This window comes from Mesocricetus auratus, unplaced genomic scaffold (assembly GCF_017639785.1).
Source record: "Mesocricetus auratus isolate SY011 unplaced genomic scaffold, BCM_Maur_2.0 Super-Scaffold_100044, whole genome shotgun sequence".
NCBI lineage: Eukaryota > Metazoa > Chordata > Mammalia > Rodentia > Cricetidae > Mesocricetus > Mesocricetus auratus.
In genome coordinates, this window is record NW_024429221.1 from 613,774 (window position 1) to 632,072 (window position 18,299).

Below are 18,299 nucleotides of genomic sequence, written 5' to 3' on the forward strand. Positions count from 1 at the left end.
GTGACTTTTTTCCCAAGTGTATTTTATTGTGGTAAGAATGTTTAACAAGAGGTAGGCACCTGTAACAGGTTTTTAAGTATATGAGACAATAATGCTGTCTCTAGCCATCCATGCTTAATGGCTCCACAAAGTTAGCTCACCCTGCATCTGCAAGTTCTTAACTTTGTTGGTGGTGGTTGTGGTGTGTGTCTGTGGTCTGTGCATGTGTGTGTGCAGGTACACTCGTGTGAGTGTGCAGAGGACAGAGGTACGTATCAAGCGTCTTCCTGGGTCACTCTCCACCTTGGTTTTGAGACAGTTTCTCACTGAACCTAGAACTCATAGCTAGTAAGTTCCCAGACTCCTCCTTCTCCACTAGTGTTACAGACACATACTGCGGCACCCAGTTCTTATGTGGGTACCTATAATTTGAACTCGGAGCCTTGTGCTTACAAAGCAAAGAGTTTACTGACTGAGTCATGCCCCTAGTTCCTGTACTGTTGATTAACTAAGCTCTATCCCCACCTCCATTCTCTTCTGTGTCTGACCATTTAAATTCTTAGAACTAGAATCCTGCCAAACAGGTCACTCTGTGAATGGACTTGTTTCATGTACCATTAGGTCCACTAGGATTATTCATCTGACCTCCAATTCCCTGTGGTGTGTGTGTGTGTGTGTGTGTGTGTGTGTGTGTGTGTGTGTGTGTGTGTGTGTGCGTGTTAGAAGCCAGCCTGCAGCATTCTGAGAACTAAGGAGGTGGGGGTTGTGATGAGCAGTGTTTCCTTGGAACCTAATTACTTTGTCTTCACTCAAAGTCCTTCTGGCTTACTCCTTTCAAAGTGTGAACTCCTGAAGAAAATCAAAGGAATCCCCTGAAGTGGATGGGAAATTAAAATGTCAGACTAGAGACACTGGCAGAAGGCTCTACAGGAGAGGCATGGTCACACAAGGCAAAGCCATATCATGATGCACTACATGACATAGAACATACATGGAAAATTAACAACATGTGAAATCACAGTTAAGGCAAGCATATTTCACCGAGGAAAATGGTCACAATGTGTGGTTGTGTGGGGGAAAAAGTGTGAGCTGTAAAGTGTAACGTATAGTTTTAGGAATACAAAGTCCTAAACTTCCTCATAACTTCTGTCTCTAAAATCATTCCAGCTGTGAGATGCAGGTGTTGACATCATGAACCAGGGTGCAGAGAGTGCAGAGTTTCGGTTTTATGACTTGACTTCTCATCTTCATTCTGTGGCTAAACTGGGAGATGGGTGCTGAGCCCCTGGGGGGAGGCATATCCCGACACTGAGGTAATACTCAGATAGCAACTGAGGACGCTCAGCCGAGCCAGGAAGGTTGGAATGTGGCCAGTCAGGGGACAATTTTCAGAGTGCACTTTTACCTTCCACCTTGCTTTGAGGCAGGGTCTCTTATTTCTGCTCCCCTGCTCCATTCTCCAGGCCATCTGGCTCATAAGATTCTGGGACAGTCTCCTGCCTGCACCTCACCACAAGAGTGTGGGCGTTACAGATGTGGATTAGCACATCTGCTTTATATGGCTCTGGGCATCACTGGCTTGCACAGCAAGTGCTTTTCCCACCAAGCCATCATTCTGACCCATGTTTCATTCTGAGATGTTTATTGTTACTTCATATTATAAATGATGCTGGCATGAGAAGCCCATGCATATGTCTGCTTGAGAAGTGAGGCAGTGACTGTAAATTTAACTGCAAAAGCAGTCTGGTCCTGGAGTAGTAAGGACGGAGGGCGGGAGGTGATGTCTGCAGCTTGGTGTTGGCCAGCCCTGGAGGCAGATCAGGGCAGGCAGCAACCCTGGAAATGCATGGCGTGGGGAGGGGTGGCTTGTTTATTAGTAAGAGTGTGGTGAGAGCAGAAATCTGAGCATGTTTGTAAAGTCACCCTGGGAACCTGAGTGGGAGCAGGGCTTCATTCCGACGGAGTGACTCTCAGCCAGCGAGTCTTCTCTCCATGTGCAGACTCACCGAAAGCGAGGTGGCTGGGAAGAAAGCAGAGCGTGAGGTTTTAGCTGGAGGATTAGTCGAGCTTTGCCCTGGTGCCTCTTGACCACTCTAAGATGCAGTCTCTGGGCTTCGGCTTCTGGCTCACAGTGCTGGTTTTGAAGTAACCAGTGATGATGGAACCTTCCGGAACATGGTGGTGGCTGCAAACACATCCACACCCACCCCTTGTCACACACACACCTCATTCAGGGTGCTTTAGCTAAATGGAAAATTTTGTATTAAGTCTGGAAAAGTTTGGATCTTGACTCAAGACACTTACTGTTTCGCAGTGTGGATGTTTTTAAGCAGAGGCAGGGCATACCAGTGAGCAAATCGCCACCCCCTTCACTCCACCGGAAACAGGGCTGAACGTGGGGATGGGAGCTGAGGTGGGCTTATGCTGAGGTAGGATAACACAACAGCTAACACTGGAGAACAGGGAGACAGAATCTTTACTGTCAGACGGGTCACAAGGATATGAGATCAAAAAACTGGAAAGATCCAAATACCCATCCAACAGACTGACCCATGAGTAAACTAAGTATGGTGTGCTGCTGTTTCGGAGGTCTCCCTCTGTAGCTTGGCTGGTCTAGAACTCACCACAGAGCCTAAGCCACCTCCAGCTCTTGGCAATCCTCCTGCCTTAGCCTCCAAGTGCTGAGATTATAGGCTGGAGTAGCCACACCCAGCTTTATACACACTTTTGCAGAATTATTCATGATGCACAAATGAATCCAAGTTAAGCACTGTTACATTAAATAGGATAATAAATGCATATACTTTAGTGCAGTGGTTCTCAGCGACCCTTTAATGCGGTTCCTTCTGTTGTGGTGACTCCCGACAATACAATTACTTTCACTGCTACTCCGTAACTGTAAATTTGTTACTGTTATGAATCATAATATGGGTATCTGACATGCAGGATATCTGATGTGTGACCCCTGTGAAAGTGTCATTTGGCCTCCCAAAGGGGTCATAACCCCCAGGTTGAGAACCACAGCATGATGTCAAAATAAGCTTAGAAGAGGAATAAACATATCATTGTGCTGTTCATGACTCTGAAAGCACAATTACACCTTTTTCCTTTGTATTTCTGTTGTTGCTGTTGTTCGGGTTAATCTCATGTAGATCCCACTGTCCTCAAACTCACTATGTGGTCAAGGGTGACCTTTAACTTTTGGTCCTCCCAGTGTTTACCACAGAACCGTGGCTTCAGGCATGCAAGCAAGGACTCTGCTTACCACGCCACACCCCAAGCCTCCTTTACATTGTGCTTTTCTGGGATTAAAGGCATGCGCCACCACCACCGGGTTACTTTTTAAAAATTTTTTAGATTTATTTTTACTCTATATGTGTAATGTTATGCCTGCATCTATGTTTATGTATCACAGCTTGTAGCAGCCACAGAGGCTAGAAGAGGGTGACGGATTCTCTAGAACTGGAACTACAGTTATGATCCACGGTGGGAGCGTCGGATTCTCTGTAAGAGCAGCAAGTGCTCTCAATGGCCGAGTCATCTCTCCTGTCCCCTTCACATTCTGTATCTTCCAATTTTCCATGCCATGTGTATATTTCTAGGAAGTGAGCGAAAGGGTTTTTCTCTTCTTGTTAAACTCCTTTTAAACTCAAGGTTTTATATGTGTGCTTCATTTATTCATGTAAAAAGATAGTCTGGCTCCTTACCATCTAGCAAACAAATTCTATAGAAACAATGAGCTCTATTGAGCTGTAAGAAAATAATTGTCTTTGAACAAAAGCTCTTTCATTGGTCATTCATTAACTAATCAGTGGGTTCTGTGCACTCTGTCTGTGTGACACATGTCTGGATCACCTCTATACCAAACAGGAAACGGATTAGCCCACTATAGGTAAAGTTTCAAGTTCTTAATGTTTAACTTGAAATGAAGAAGATCTGTGCCTTTGTTTGATAAATTTAATAGAATAAGTTGAATAGAAGCTTAATACATCTCAACTGTGAAAACTAAAAACAAGTATTTTTTTCTTAGTACATTTCCCCAATAGTGTTTTTTTGTGGCTTTGGACTGGCTTGCATATTGGTATCACAGACTAAAAACCTTTTTCCCATACATCTTAAATTGAGAAACAAGCTTGGGTTTCTTCTGTCTTTGGACATTAGGAGAATGAAAGTTCCATCTCTGTAGAAGGGTTTGTCCGTCTTATCCTAGAATCAGAAAAAGAGTATGTGAGCAAAGTGTTTTATTTGGGGAGATGATCTTTAATCCTAACCCATTTCAATCTAGGTTTAGTTAGATTGATCCAGGATCCGCATGGTGGCTCACATGCAGAACAGATTGTGAAAGCCACACGCTTCCTTGTAACCGGGAAGCCAGGGCAGCCTTCAAGCCTCCACTGCCCTGCTGGAGCATGGTTTTGGACAGTGTCAGCATTACTCAGGTGCTGCTTGAAATTGCTGGGGCCCTGCCTGACCTGAGGCAGAATCGAGTTATCATAAAGAACCCAGTAAGTCATGGGCAATTCAGAGGTTAAATGACACCCCACCCCACCCCCACCCCCCACCCCTCTGGCCTGTCTCTCTCTCTGGTTTGTTAACATAGTGCAGAATAAAGAAGTGAACCAAACCCTGAGATGTCATGAGGAGGGGCTGTGAAGTCTCTAAACCAGGCTTTAGAACTCACTGCATAGCCATGACTCTAAACTTGGGAGAGTCACACTATCCTGATCTCTCTCTCTCTCTCTCTCTCTCTCTCTCTCTCTCTCTCTCTCACACACACACACACACACACACACACACACACACACCAGAGAGAGAGGGATGAGGGAAGGAGAGGGAGAAGGAGAGGGAGAGGGAGAGAAAATGTCTGTGTGAGATTGTGTGTGCATCATGGAGGTCAGGGGTCGGTGTCAGTATTTCTTGATTTTCCCAACCTTATTCTTTGAGACAGGGTCTCTCCTTGAACCTGGAGCTCATTGATTTGGCTGGGCTGGCAGGCCAGTGAGCTCCAGGGATTACAGGTTAAATCAAGTTTACTAAAAGCACTGATTTCTCTGTGGGTTACAAAGGGGCTCACCTCTCGGATTCTAATGCTGCCTTGCCACAGCCCTGGCACTTCTGCCCGGCTAACCACAACTATGTGATTTGATGTCTTCGCCCTATTGTCCAGGGGCCAGAATCTCCATAATGACGGCCAGTGGCCAGAATCTCCATAATGACGGCCAGTGGCTATGGCACAGTCTGGGAAGCCAGAGGGGCATCAGCTGGTAATTTCCACTACAGTAGCTCTCAGACCAAGGATCATCATGTCCTTCCTACCACCAAATTTTCTTACCTGGAAGAAGGAGCTTACCATCCTCAACTTTTGATCATGTGGGCTATACATATAACTATGTAAATTTCTTGCTGTCCTGCCTCGCATGTGGTAAATAATAGCAATTGTTTTATTATTGCCAATCCGTGCTGCATGGCTGAGTCTTGTTTGAGTTTTGGCTTTGATCTTGTATCTGAGTTCTCAGTAGCTGCAGCATTCGGATCCCACAAGCCCATAACGGCCTCCTCCTTTGTGATACTTGTGTTATGCTCACATGTCACTTAGCTCAGTCGGTACCCCAGTTTCTGACCTCTGGGCACAGGAGCACCTCGTGGTTGAGGACATGGGCTCTGGAGATGGGTTTCCCGGATTCCAGACCAGTCCTTCCACTCAGAAACTAGGCAGCACTGGGTAATTCTTCAGTCTTTCTGTGCCTCAGGGTTCTCGTGTGAAAAATACATTATGTCTATTCCTTATGGCTGGTGAAATGCTTAAATAATATAGTAAAATCTGAAACAATAGTGTTTATAGCATTTGCTGAGATGATTCGTATCCTAGTTAAGAACACACACACTGGGCTAACTCAGTGATTAAGAGCACAGTGTCTTAGCCAAGGACCAAAGTCTAGATCCCAATATCTACATCATAAAATGCCTTTAACTCAAGCCCCCAAAGATCTAATCCTGTGTCTGACCTCTGACCTCTGTGGGCACTTAGTAAACACACACACACACACACAATTTTTTAAAAGAAGAGAAAAGAGAAAAGCAAAGGGAAGAGAGGAGAGGAAAGGGGAGGAAAGGGGAGGAGAGGAGAGGAGGGGAGGGGAGAGGAGAGCAGAGCAGAGCAGAGCAGGGCAGGGCAGAGCAGAGCAGAGACCCATGCTTGGCTTCTGTGTGCTGCCGTTTTTCCATGGACCCGGAGGTATCTCACTGCTGTGGACTGTGTGTCCCTATACTATCTGCACATCACTCCTGTGTCAACACCCCTGTCTCCTTCCCATGTTCTGCTACAGACGCTGTGACAAACAGACCCCGTGACAGTAAGAAATGAGGAATGCTTCTCTCTAAGCTTGTGGCATTTGAAGAGTACATATACAGGTGACCCGTTTACCTAAAATAGGGTGAAACTACGTGCCCAGTTCCTCCTTAACTCCCTCACTTCCCTTTCATCATGTTCAGAAGAAAGGAATGTACACGATTCTTCCCTTAGAGCCTGGCTGTACTCAAGAAACTCTTGTACAGAAGGAGTAAAGAGAACAGTCAGTCGTGTGAGTCTGGTTATGCATGTCTCTGCTGTCTGTAGAGGTGTCTTTCTTTCCCCGACTGCTTGAGTCCCAGAATGACAAACTGGTAAGTATGTGACCCGGCAGAGCAAGCTGGCTTTTGGCCGAGCTTCTTAGTGGTGTACCACTTGTTGGCAAGCTGAGCGATCCCCGGGTGCCCACGGAAGTCAGGGTACAGGGCTTACTTCTCAAGCTGAGCGATCCCCTTACTTCTCAAGCTGAGCAACCCCCTTACTTCTCAAGCTGAGCAACCCCCCCCCCGGTGCCCGCGGAAGTCGGGGGTACGGGGCTTACTTCTCAGTCCTCCGTGCCTTGAGTAGTACTTGGCTTGCGGGAGTGAATTGTTTCTGCTCTGCGGTCCTAGCATCATGCCTCCCACAGGGAGGTTCCTTTTAATGCTCCAAATTCCATCCAGGGCCACTGTGAATATTTTACAACAAGATAAGTAGTGTATTCTCTTCCCAGCACAAGGTGTTTCAAAAGTATTTTCTTTGGTTATTACGCTTCCAATTACTTGGGTAGAGGTGTATTTGACTTAATTAATCAAGCCGCCCTAGGTCTTTCTCCTCTATTTAATCTTTAATACATTTCATGCATCCAACTATTATTGCATGGAATTAAATCACTATATGCTGTTACATTTGAGTCTCCAGAAAGATATGAAAGGCCAATACAGTAACATATGCTACAAAACAAAAGAATCAAGAATAAATAAAACAAATGCTATATATTATTGTTTTCCATATCTGATTCTAATTTAATTCCTTCGATAAGTGGGAATATTTCCACAAATAAGAAAAACATTCACAAGACTTGAGAATCTCCTTAATGCCGTGAGCCAGGTGTGGCTTAATGTCCCCGTAAAAAAAAATCCATGACAACTCAGTAGCTCCTGCTGTTACAGTGCTGAGTACCTGGGAAATGGCAGGTCTGGAGTCCTGAAAAGGATGTCTGCACATTAATTAGTAAATGCCTGCACATTACTAATGCTTTATTCTTGGATCCCCCTCCATATACTAAAATCATCGGTCTGGGTATTTCTTTAACTTCTGTACTGAGAAATGGCCGCCACCAGGTTGGCCTGTAAGGCATTTTCTTGGTTGGTGGTAGATGAGGGAGGGCCCAGCTCTCTGTAGGTGGTGCCAGACTTGAGCAGGTGGCCCTGGGACACACGAGAAAGCACACTGAGCAGCCAGCAGCATCCTTCCATAGCCTCGGCCTCCCCTTCTGATGGAGCGTGACCTGAGAGTTACAAGCTGACATACGCCTTTTGTCTTCAGGTTGTTTTGGTCTTGGAGTTTAGCACAGCAACAGCAACCCTGACTAAGACCATTTAACCACGGGGGAAAGCACAACCCACGCTGACTGAGTTAGTGAGCTCGGGCTAGCTGCAATGACGTCGTCGTCTTGTTCTGACTTTGAGCATGCAAATTGCATTGCCGAGTATTCTCCAGAGAGGGTTTCCCACCCAGAGCTGTCTCCCTGACACTCTCATGACACTTGGTCCCTCCATAAAAGACTCCACAGTAAGTAACGTCTGGGAAGGAACGCAGTCTCTGGACTCAGGGCAGACTGGGGTTCAGGCCTCGCTCTCCCGCGGCCAGCTGTGAGCCTTGCACAGGTTGCTTAAACACACCATTTCCCGACATTTGAAATGGGGATAATAATGCCGCCTCGAAGGCTCTTCTCCAATGTGGATGAGATGGATGTTGAGTGCTTTGTGTTCAATAAATGGTTGCTGCCATCTTTACAAGGACAGTGACTTTACTGTTCAAGGGTGAGCTCAGACTCTCCAGAGCTACAGCTTGGAGGACTCACCACGCTGAGTGTTACCTGTCAGGAGGGTAGGCAGTAGCTGGCACTGCCTGTCACGATGAGTGCCATCCTTTTTTCTAGGTCCTTAAAGAAACACTTCACAATGTCCTTCCGTCTTACAAAACTGAAACCGTTCTTCGCATCTTATCTAACCTAAATCTCCCTTCCCGTTCAAGCCGTTTCCTCTTGTGTCCTGGCTAGAGACGGGAAGAGCTCCTCCCAGACGCTGCTCCCAAATGCAGGTGAAGAAGCCTGTGAGAGACCAATAAGGTAGCTATGGATTTACCCTCTGCCGCGGGAAGATCTAGCAGGCAGAAAGCAGGTTAGGCAGGGTTCTGCAGACCAGCCACAGTGAATTGAACGTCAAAGTGTTGCATCCATCAACTTTGGCTCCACTCTTGCCGATAAAATTGCAGGTATGTTGAAGGTTACAACTGAACAGAAAACACTCAAAATATTCCTGCAGGTGCTAAGAAGTGTTTTAAAAAAACCTCAAAGGAAAGTATAGCTGTGCATAATTGATTACTGCTTTCAATGACGAAGACTAATAGAAAAACGATTAGCAGCACCACGCGTTTGATGGGATATTTGGGTACAGAAGTCACCAGAGCTGGCATTCAGGTAGGACAAAAGCAGCCACTGAGCCCTTAGAGGCGGCCACCCCTTTGGGCGGAGTGACCTCCCTGTGCTCCAGGGACAAGGCGGCTGGAGCCCAAGGCCGCGACAGACCCAGAAAAGCCTCAGAGCTGTCATACCTGGCTAGGAAGGGGAAAGAGCAGCGCGCACTAGAGATGCCAAGCCTGTCCTAGGGCCTTCTAGAAATTCTTTTCTCTCCTTGATCATTTCTATTCGGAGAACTTTTTCTGTGGATTCTTATCCTAAATTTAAAAATTAGAAAACCACGTATGCTTTCTCTACCCCCTAGAGAGTCTCAGGTTGAGCTCACAGGTAAGTTAAACTTACCTTTAAAGTATGCTTATAACTAGGCGGTGGTGGAGCACACCTTTAATCCCAGCACATGGGAGGCAGGTGGATCTCTGTGAGTTTGAGGCCAGCCTGGTTTACAGAGAAACTTCCAGGGCGGAAGAGCTATTTGTTACACGGAGAAACTGTCTCAAAAAAAAGTGTATTTTTGATGCTTTTGGCTGTCTGTGGTCTGAGTGGTGAATGGGAAGGCTTGAAAGGCCGGTTTTGAGCCATATCTCCTATACTTCCCTGTGTAAACATGTCCAGAGATTTGATCGGGGGAAGGAAAACTTCAAGCGATTCCATTTCCTACACTTTTGACCTGCTGCCTGGTGTGTAGTAAACCCCTTACACATTGTAGACACAATCTGACCGGACTTTGAGGGCAGGGGGTCAAACCCAGGACCTCGTGCATTCTAGGCAAGTGCTCTTTGACTGAGTTGTACCCCTCAGCCCCTTTCTAGTTCATTAAAAAAAGAAGAAAACATTTATTCATGTGCGTTGGTAGTTAGCCTACAGATACGTCTGTGTGAGGGTGCCAGATTCCCTAGAACTGGAGCTACAGACAGCCGTGAGCCACCGTGTGGGTGCTGAGAACTGAGCCCAGATCCTCTGGAAGAGAAGCCAGTGCTCGTAACCACTGAGCCGTCTCGCCATCCCACCTTTTCTGGCTCTTTAAGACAGCTTCTGATATAACCCAAGCTGAACTCAAACCCTCTATGTAGCCAAGAATGACTTTGAACTCCTGATTATCCCTGCTTCCTTTTGAATTACAGGCATGAACCTGACTTTTTAATGTTGACAAGTGGCTCTGATAAAATATTCACTTGAGAGAAAATAGAGTATTTGGAAGGTGAACTTGGCATATGGCCAATGGTTTGAGGTCTTGATGCAGACTAAGCCTTGCTAGATGTAGGTTATGGCTGCTGCAGGGGGAGGGGATTTTGGAGTTGCCCTGTCATTTGGTGAACACTGATGCAGAGGACTAAGTTGGCCAGGTGGGGTGGGGTCAGGGGGAGGAGTTTCGCTCTAGACTTGCTGATCCTGAGTGCATAAGGGACACCCAGGAGAGAGTCTGCCTAGAGACACAAATGCCAGGAGTGTCCTAGTGAGGTCACAGTAGAGGAATGTGGGAAGAGGTAGTGGAAGAAAATTAGAAGATGGTGGGTATTATCCTGGGAAACCCAAACGTTGGGCATAAAGAGGGGAACAAGAGTCCCAGGGGGAACAAGGCGTTCCAGAGAGAAAAAAGCAGGACAGCTTAGTGTCATGCGGTCCGGGGAAGAACCATCGGGCACAGTAAACTCTGAGCCAGTGAGGAGTAGCCCAGCCCCCACTGGGCATGGCCGTGTGTCACCAGAGACACCATCGTGAGTAGAAAGTCAATGGGTTTGGGATGAGACTTGAATTTGGAGTCCGAGTCTGCCACTTACTGTATAACTCTAGACAACCTAAAAATCTCCCAGTACTCCAGCCAGCAGAGGAATGTGACTTACTCTAGTGTTTGCTTGTTTCAGGTTTTTTTTTTTTTTTTTTTTTTTTTTTTTGGTTTTTACGAGACAGGGTTTCTCTGTATTGTTTTGGAGGCTGTCGGTCCAGCCCGGCCTGCCTCGAACTCACAGAGATCCGAGTGCTGGGATTAAAGGCATGCACCACCACCGCCCGGCTTGTTTCAGTTTTTTTAAGATGGATATTCTGTAGTCCGTGTTGGCCTTGAACTTGTGATATATCCAAAGATGACCTTCAACTCCTGATCCTCCTGTCTCTGCCTCCCAACTGACAAGAGCTTAATTTTAAACAGTGAAAAGACACTGCAGCAGTTCGAATGTGGAGGTGACATGATCGGTCTTGTAGAGCATCTGTGTAGAGAGCAGACCTAGGGACCACAGTGGAAGCAGCTATAAGTGCTGAGCTTGAGAGGCGGAGGAGATAGAGGCGGTGAAGGTCACAGCTCGGGAAATGTAGGGCTCTTCTGCACAGGGAGTCAGCCAGTCATCTAGGATGGAGCTTGAGGACCTGACTTCTAAATGTTACCCTAATCAGGTAAGTGGACTGTGTGCCACTCTTGATGTGGGGAGGACCCCAAAGAGTGGGTTAGGAAAATGTCTGGGTGCAGAATGGGAGCTCTCTTCAGGATGTGTTGACTCGGGGAGGTTGATCAGACAACTATCTGGAAGGATGCTATGCTTACCACTGTCCCACCAACAGCCAGGCATCCATTTGGAAAGTCAAGCAGGCTCTGAGGCGCGAGGAGGGAAAGAAGCTAGAAGGAATACATTGTGGAGTGGTTATAATTACAGGGACATATGTATGGGAGGAAAGGGCTGGAGTCTGGGTGAAATGGTGCACACGTCTGGAACCCCAACACTCAGGAGGCAGTGACAGGGGCATCTCAGTGAGTCTGAGGACATCCGGGCTATGCAGAGAGTTCCAGGACACCCAGAGCTGTATAGAAAGATCCTGCCTTGAAAAGGGGGGAAGGGGGGCTAAGTTATCCATATTTTGGAGGTTAAGCAGAGGCAGAGAAGTTATGGAGAAAAGGTGGTCAAAGAGATAGGAGCAGAGCCAGGGGGTGGGGCTCGGTGGCCTGGAGGCCCCGTTGAAGCTTTAGAGGGGAAAAGGGAGTAGACACCTGTGCCGGATGCCACTGAGAGGCTGGAGGAGTCACAGCTTTGGCCTTCAAAGGGTATTTGCAATCTGGAAATGTCTTCAAACTCATGGGACCAAAGTGTACTTACAACGGGGAGGAGGAGGAACAATGATGAATAAGGACACAGAGGCGGCCTGCCACGAGCACTCACCCTTAGCATCCACAGATAGCTACTACTGCATACTTGAAAGCCGGATGCAGAATCTGGGCTGTATGTGACGACGTGTGTCTTTGGGAAGGAGAAGCTACAGCTGCCATCAGGTACTCAAAGAACAATGTGTCCCCACAGACCCGGCCAGAAGATCCAGTGGCTAGTTAGGGACTGCCCACACTCCTGCTAGACAGGAGTTTTTTCACCCTCTCTGGGTACTGGATCCCTCCCTATTCCAGAGGAGCCCTTTAAAACCCTTTGAGAGTTTTCTGGTCGAAATAGTACCTTTGTGCGCCCTCTGGTGGATGCTATAAAATGCAACCTGGATAGCTACATGCTATATTTGGAAATACTTAAAAAAATAAATATTTTCTGTTCTCTTAGGCTGTCTTACAGTCAAATGCACTCAGTAGGAATGATACAACACTGTTACCTCCCCCCAGAGAATGTCAAATATGCTATTTAGTTTCTATATGGTCCTTAAAAACAGCGAAGCTGAATCCAAACTATTATAATAACTTGAGGAAAGGTTATCACCACAGTGCGCGTAGGCTGGATCGTTCTTTCTACATCCACTCACAGCATGTGTAGTAGACTTAAAACGTTTCTTGATGATCTGTGTCATCGGCGATGCGGTAGCCCCAAGAGTAAACACCATGGCTGCTTAGAAACGCAAGTGGGCTGGAGTCTGGACAATATACCTCGAGGTCGTCCGCGTCTCTTATTAGAAACTTCTAAGGGGTCTTCTGGTCCCAGGTGCTTCAGGAGCTGCCAGTTACCATTCAGACATGGCCAAGTCCAAGAACCACACCACACACACACAACCAATCCCCCAAAGGGCACAGAAACGGCATCGAGAAACCCCGGTCACGAAGATGCTCTTAAGGAGGTCGACCCCAAAGGAACATGCGCTTTGCCAGGAAGCGCAACAAGAAAGGCCTGAAGAAGATGCAGGAAACAGTGCGAAGGCCATGAGCGCACGCGCAGAGGCTACCACGGCCCTTGTGAAGCCCAAGGCGGTTAAGCCCAAGATGCCAAAGGGCCCCAGCCACAAACTCGGCTGCCTTGCTTTCATCGCTCACCGCAAGCCTGGGGAGAGGATGAGAAGCTACATGGCTCTGCCATCCAAAGCCCAAGGTTCAAACCAAGGCAGAGGCCTCGACCCCAGCTCAGGCTCCCAAGGTTGCCCAGGCCCCATAGAAAAGGTTTCTGTTTGCCAATGTGAAGACACATGAATTTTGTGACACACCTACACCCTATTTGCAAATGATCAGGACCCTATGATGTTTTTACAATATACTTGAGGCAAGATATGTTTTTAAAAAATGAAAAAAAAAGAAACTTTTAAGGGGACTGCCCCCCTCTGTGGTGATTTTATGATTTATTAAAGCTTGTCTGAGGATTCAGAAGGCAAAGTCACCACAAGCCATAGAAGCCAGCCAGGCACACACCTCTAATCCCAGCAGCCAGAAGCTAGGAGGTGGTGGTGGTACACACCTTTAATCCCAGGACTCAGGAGTAAGAGGTAGACGGATCTCTGTGAGTCCAAGGCCACCCAGATCTACACAAGATTGACTCAGTCTAAAAGAGAACTATAGCTCACGCGGCACTAGAGGGGTGTGAAAGACAGGATCAAGTAGTCAGGAGGAGGCGTTCATTCTCTCGCAATGCTGAGGGTCTGAGGCCTGGTGAGAGCTCCTGGAGACAGGCTCAGCCCATTCAGCCTGAGGGAGAGGTAAGAAGCTAGTGGCCAGCTACTTTGCTTTTCTGATATTCTGCTTGAAGTTTGAACCCCAATATCAGTCTCTGAGTCTTTTATTTATTTGTGTTACACCCCACTTCCCAGAACAGTCCACCCTAGAGGACAGCCAGTTCTTAGAACACTGGAGTCTGAGGTTCATGGTTCTTTCATTTACTTTACTTTTTCTTAGTATCGTATGTGTGCATGATATGTGGGGGGTGTCTGTCTGTTAGTGGGGGATGTCTGTCTGTCAGTGGGGGATATCTGTCTGTCAGTGGGGGATGTCATCGGTGGGGGATGTCTGTCTGTGGCGTGGATGTGGAGGGTACAAGACAGCTTTGCAGAGTTGCTTCTCTCTCCACCTTTATATGGTGTGGTGATTAGTTCTAATTGTCAACGACTAGACTCACCCGAAGAGTCTCAATGAGGGCTTGTCAAATCAGGTTGACCCATGGGATGTTGGTGGGGGATTGTCTTGATTATGCTAATTGACATGCGGAGACCCAGCCACACATTGGACAGCATCATCCCCTGGGCTTTCGGTCCTAGACTAAATTATAGAGGGCAAGCCGAGCGGTGGGCATGCATGCATGCATTTTCTCTCTCTGCTCTCGACCGTGGATGTGTCTAGCTGCTTCAAGTCCCTGCTTTGCCATCCTTGCCACGAACTGTGGCCCAGAACTGTGAGTCACATAAGCTGTCACTGCTGTATACCAGGGCTATGAAGGAAACTTAGGGGTTGTGGGTTCTAAGGACTGAACTTCCAAGGTCAACAGATTTTCTTTCACAGCAGGTCCTTTACCCATCGAGCCATCTTGCTGACCTTGATATGTCCTCTAGCAAGTTTAGGACCCAATGAATGTTGTTTGTTTGTTTGTTTGTTTGTTTGGTTTTTGGTTTTTCGAGACAGGGTTTCTCTGTGGCTTTGGAGGCTGTCCTGGAACTCGCTCTGTAGACCAGGCTGGTCTCGAACTCACAAAGATCCACCTGCCTCTGCCTCCCGAGTGCTGGGATTAAAGGCGTGCGCCACCAACGCCCGGCCCCAATGAATGTTGTAATGAAAACCTGGTTACTTGAAAGGCAGGAAATACTTTCCTAGTGATGAGTTGCCGAAAGGGAACCATGGGCATGAGGAGCCAGTCATCTCAGAATGATGTCTGTGAGGGAGTGTGGGCATCCCACGAACTATCATGAGAGCTATCAGTGTGTTACTCATGAACTGTGTCTTTCTAAAATGAGATCCGTGGGTGATTTGACCTAGTTCAGTGGCTCACATTCTGCTGGAACAGTGTCGGAAAGGGAGGCTCTCTGCATGAGAAACAACAGTCACCTGGGAATTTGGCCAGGAAGCTGCTTTAAACAAGATAGCAGGTAACCAATACAATGTAACATTTGGGAACCCTTGCCTCTGAGCAAATCAAAAATGATAATCTGAAGATGTTACTGTGTTTCTCAAGCCTGTGAAATGTTCTACTTACTATTAAATAGACTATCATCCACAAGTACGGACAGAAAAACATATATTGAAGATCTAGTTTATTTTCTTCTACATGTAGAGGTATACATGTAGAGGAATAGGCAGAAAAAATAGTTCTAAGATTTCTCTTTATCACAAATAAAGTAGCCATGCTGCCATCAAATAGACAAATTCATATTCATTTAGCAAACACACTTTCTTGTGGCTAAGGTTACCTGCAGGTGGGCTTTTCACGTGGCACTCATCCCTCTTGATAGAAAGTTCTTCTTCCAAAACCTCCTTGATTCTCTTATGGGGCTCACAGTACAAAAACGTCTTCCCTGGAAAGGTATTCACAATTGATTTATCACCAACTATGCCCAGCCTTCCAGCTATTATTCCTATGTGAATAGAGTTCCAAAAATAGCATGTCATCTCTTAGAAATTGCAGACAGCTTGCCCTGCAGGCTCTACTTTGGGATGATCTCTTTCATCACAACTTCTCATTTGGAAGACTTCATGCTTTTTTTTTAAGATTTATTTATTTATTATGTGTACACTGTTCTGTCTGCATTCATCCCTGCAGGTCAGATCTCATTGCAGATGGTTGTAATGGCTGACATGTGATTGCTGGGAATTAAACACATCTTAAAATAATGTTCTACAGCAACCTTTCTTTCTTCATTGTTTCATTTACTGTTGTTTAATTTGCATATTTGCATACAATTATTATGTAAGTGATGGTTTAATGTCTGTCTTTTTTTTTTTTTCAGACAGGGTTTCTCTGTATTGTTTTGGAGGCTGTCCTGGAACTCACTCTGTAGACCAGGCTGGCCTCGAACTCACAGAGATCTACCTGCCTCTGTCTCCGGAGTGCTGGGATTAAAGGCATGCACTACCTATGCCTGGCTAACATCTGTCTTTTAAAACCAGCCATCAATTCATAAAGGCTGAAGTCTTTCTGTTCCTCTCATTGGAATATCAGGACTGAGTTTGGCATAAAAGACAGAAACTGGGTAACGGTGGCCCACACCTTTAAACCCAGCACTCAGGAGGCAGAGGCAGGTGGATCTTTGTGAGTTCCAGACCAGCCTTGTCTACAGAGCCAGTCCTGGACAGCCAGAGCTACACAGAGAAACCCTGTCTGGAAAAATAAGAACAAATAAAAGAGATGGACAACAGCAGATGCCAGGTAGAATGTAATGAGTGCGTGCCTATCAACACAGCCCTACAACCTCCAAGAGCTTCCTGCTGTAAGTCAAGGAGCTGTAGCGAACTCAAGCAAATTCTTCAGATATTTAAGACCTGATGTTACTCTCACAAAAGTATGGCAGGCATTCCCTCTTGTTGCTGTTTAACCAACAGAGAGCAGGAGTGTGGTATGAGTGTACTTGTCCTGAGTGCAGACTGTCCCAAAGAGGACACGCTGTTTGGACAGTGACCCTGAGCCACTTCTGATGGTGAGGACTCAGACATACCCCCCCCACTCAGAAAAGGTACAACCAGACACATTTGGGCTCTCATTCTTGTTTCCTGAAGGTTAGAGTCATGTGAGTAGGAAGCAGGGAGTAGAAAGAGTAGAGCCCAGCGGTTTTAGATGGTGTCTGTGAAGAGTCACAGCCTTCACCAGGAAGGAAGAGTCTATACCAGATCACAGAGAAGAGCTGACTGCTCAAAGTGCAGGGCTCTTGGCAGACCGCTGTGCGGCAGCCAGGAGACTCAGCCCACAGAGGGAAGTGCTGAAGGAGATTTGGGGAACCTTGAAAGTGGAGAATGATGGAAAGCTCGTGAGGGAAAGGCCCCAGTTAAGAGAAAGGAGGTGCAGGAGGGAGGGAAAGGGACTGGAGACAAAGAAAAGAAGGAAGACAGATGTCCATGCACTATACCTCTGCTCATCAGCTCCACCAGCTTGGCCAGCAAACTGTCGTGTGCAGGAAACCAGGGGTGGAGGAATGGGGGGTGGGGGGTGGGGGTACTGCTGAGAGCTGTGTAGCTCTGTGTAGACAGGCTTGTGGACCTCCAACAACAGCTCATACTGATTTTTTTTTAGCGCACCTAAGCATCTTACTTGTGTTTCTTTTTCTCACGGTTACCTGTGGGCTAGTATAACTGTTGACATTTTATAGCAGGAAAAGCCTGGCATGGTGGCATATTGGTCCCTGGAGCTCACTGACCGGACAACAAGTAGTCATTCAGCCAGTCCAGCCAATCCTGCATGCAAACTTCCGGATCAGTGGTACATCCTGTCTCAACCAAACTTGGTGGGACCTAGGGTTGTCTTCTGCTCCCCCCCCCCACTCCTCCCACCCCTCCATGATCACCTCTCTGGGGATTAGTCAGAGGCTCCGACAGCCCTGGAAACTGTTGCATTCCTCCTTGGCACTCATGCATGGTCCCTTTAAAAATCAGAGCCTGTATGAGCCAACTCAGTTGAAGGCAGCACTTGGGCTCAGGAGTCCTTGAAGAGGAATGCCCCCTCCTACACCCTCGGCCTCAAGAGACCCGGGGTACATTGTGCCAGTGTCTTTATCTGTCTTTGCCAAATGGCTCTACATCCGTCTCCTAGACATCTTCAGGGCTTCGTCCAGTTCTGCCCTGGGGTCCCCAGCCTTGCTGTCACTTGTCCCCCACGGTCTCACGGTCCCACGTCTCCACGGCCACGGTTTAAGACTGGAGCTGAACTTACATTGTTGGCGGGGCTCTTGGGGGCCTCCCGGCTCAGCGCGAACCCTGCACCCCAGCCCTGGGGGCCTAGGCTGCTCCCCGTCGCGGCCCGCCTCCGCTGCTGTCCCTGCCGTCACCGCCAGCGCCTCCTGCCGCCTCATGCCACTGGGGTCTCCGCGGCCCGGGGCCACCAGGCCTCTCAACTCCGCCACCGGCTGCTCTGGAACGCGAGGCGTCTGAGGTTGCCATAGTGACCGCGGATGCTCCGGGCCTCTAGGGCT

The 18,299-nt window shown here is 47.4% G+C and overlaps 1 protein-coding gene across 1 annotated transcript; it reads right to left on the reverse strand.

Annotated features, from left to right (window-relative positions):
* Window positions 1-3,922: 3,922 nt before the first annotated feature.
* CUNH11orf97 (chromosome unknown C11orf97 homolog) lies at window positions 3,923-18,272 on the reverse strand. The gene is made up of 4 exons (XM_013123552.3): window positions 18,041-18,272; window positions 15,591-15,695; window positions 6,870-6,995; window positions 3,923-4,185 (listed from the first exon to the last, which is right to left on the reverse strand). Exons 1-4 carry the CDS (start codon window positions 18,177-18,179, stop codon window positions 4,181-4,183), a joined length of 375 nt encoding a protein of 124 aa, XP_012979006.1. The 5' UTR covers window positions 18,180-18,272; the 3' UTR covers window positions 3,923-4,180.
* Between the last annotated feature and the right edge of the window lie 27 nt (window positions 18,273-18,299).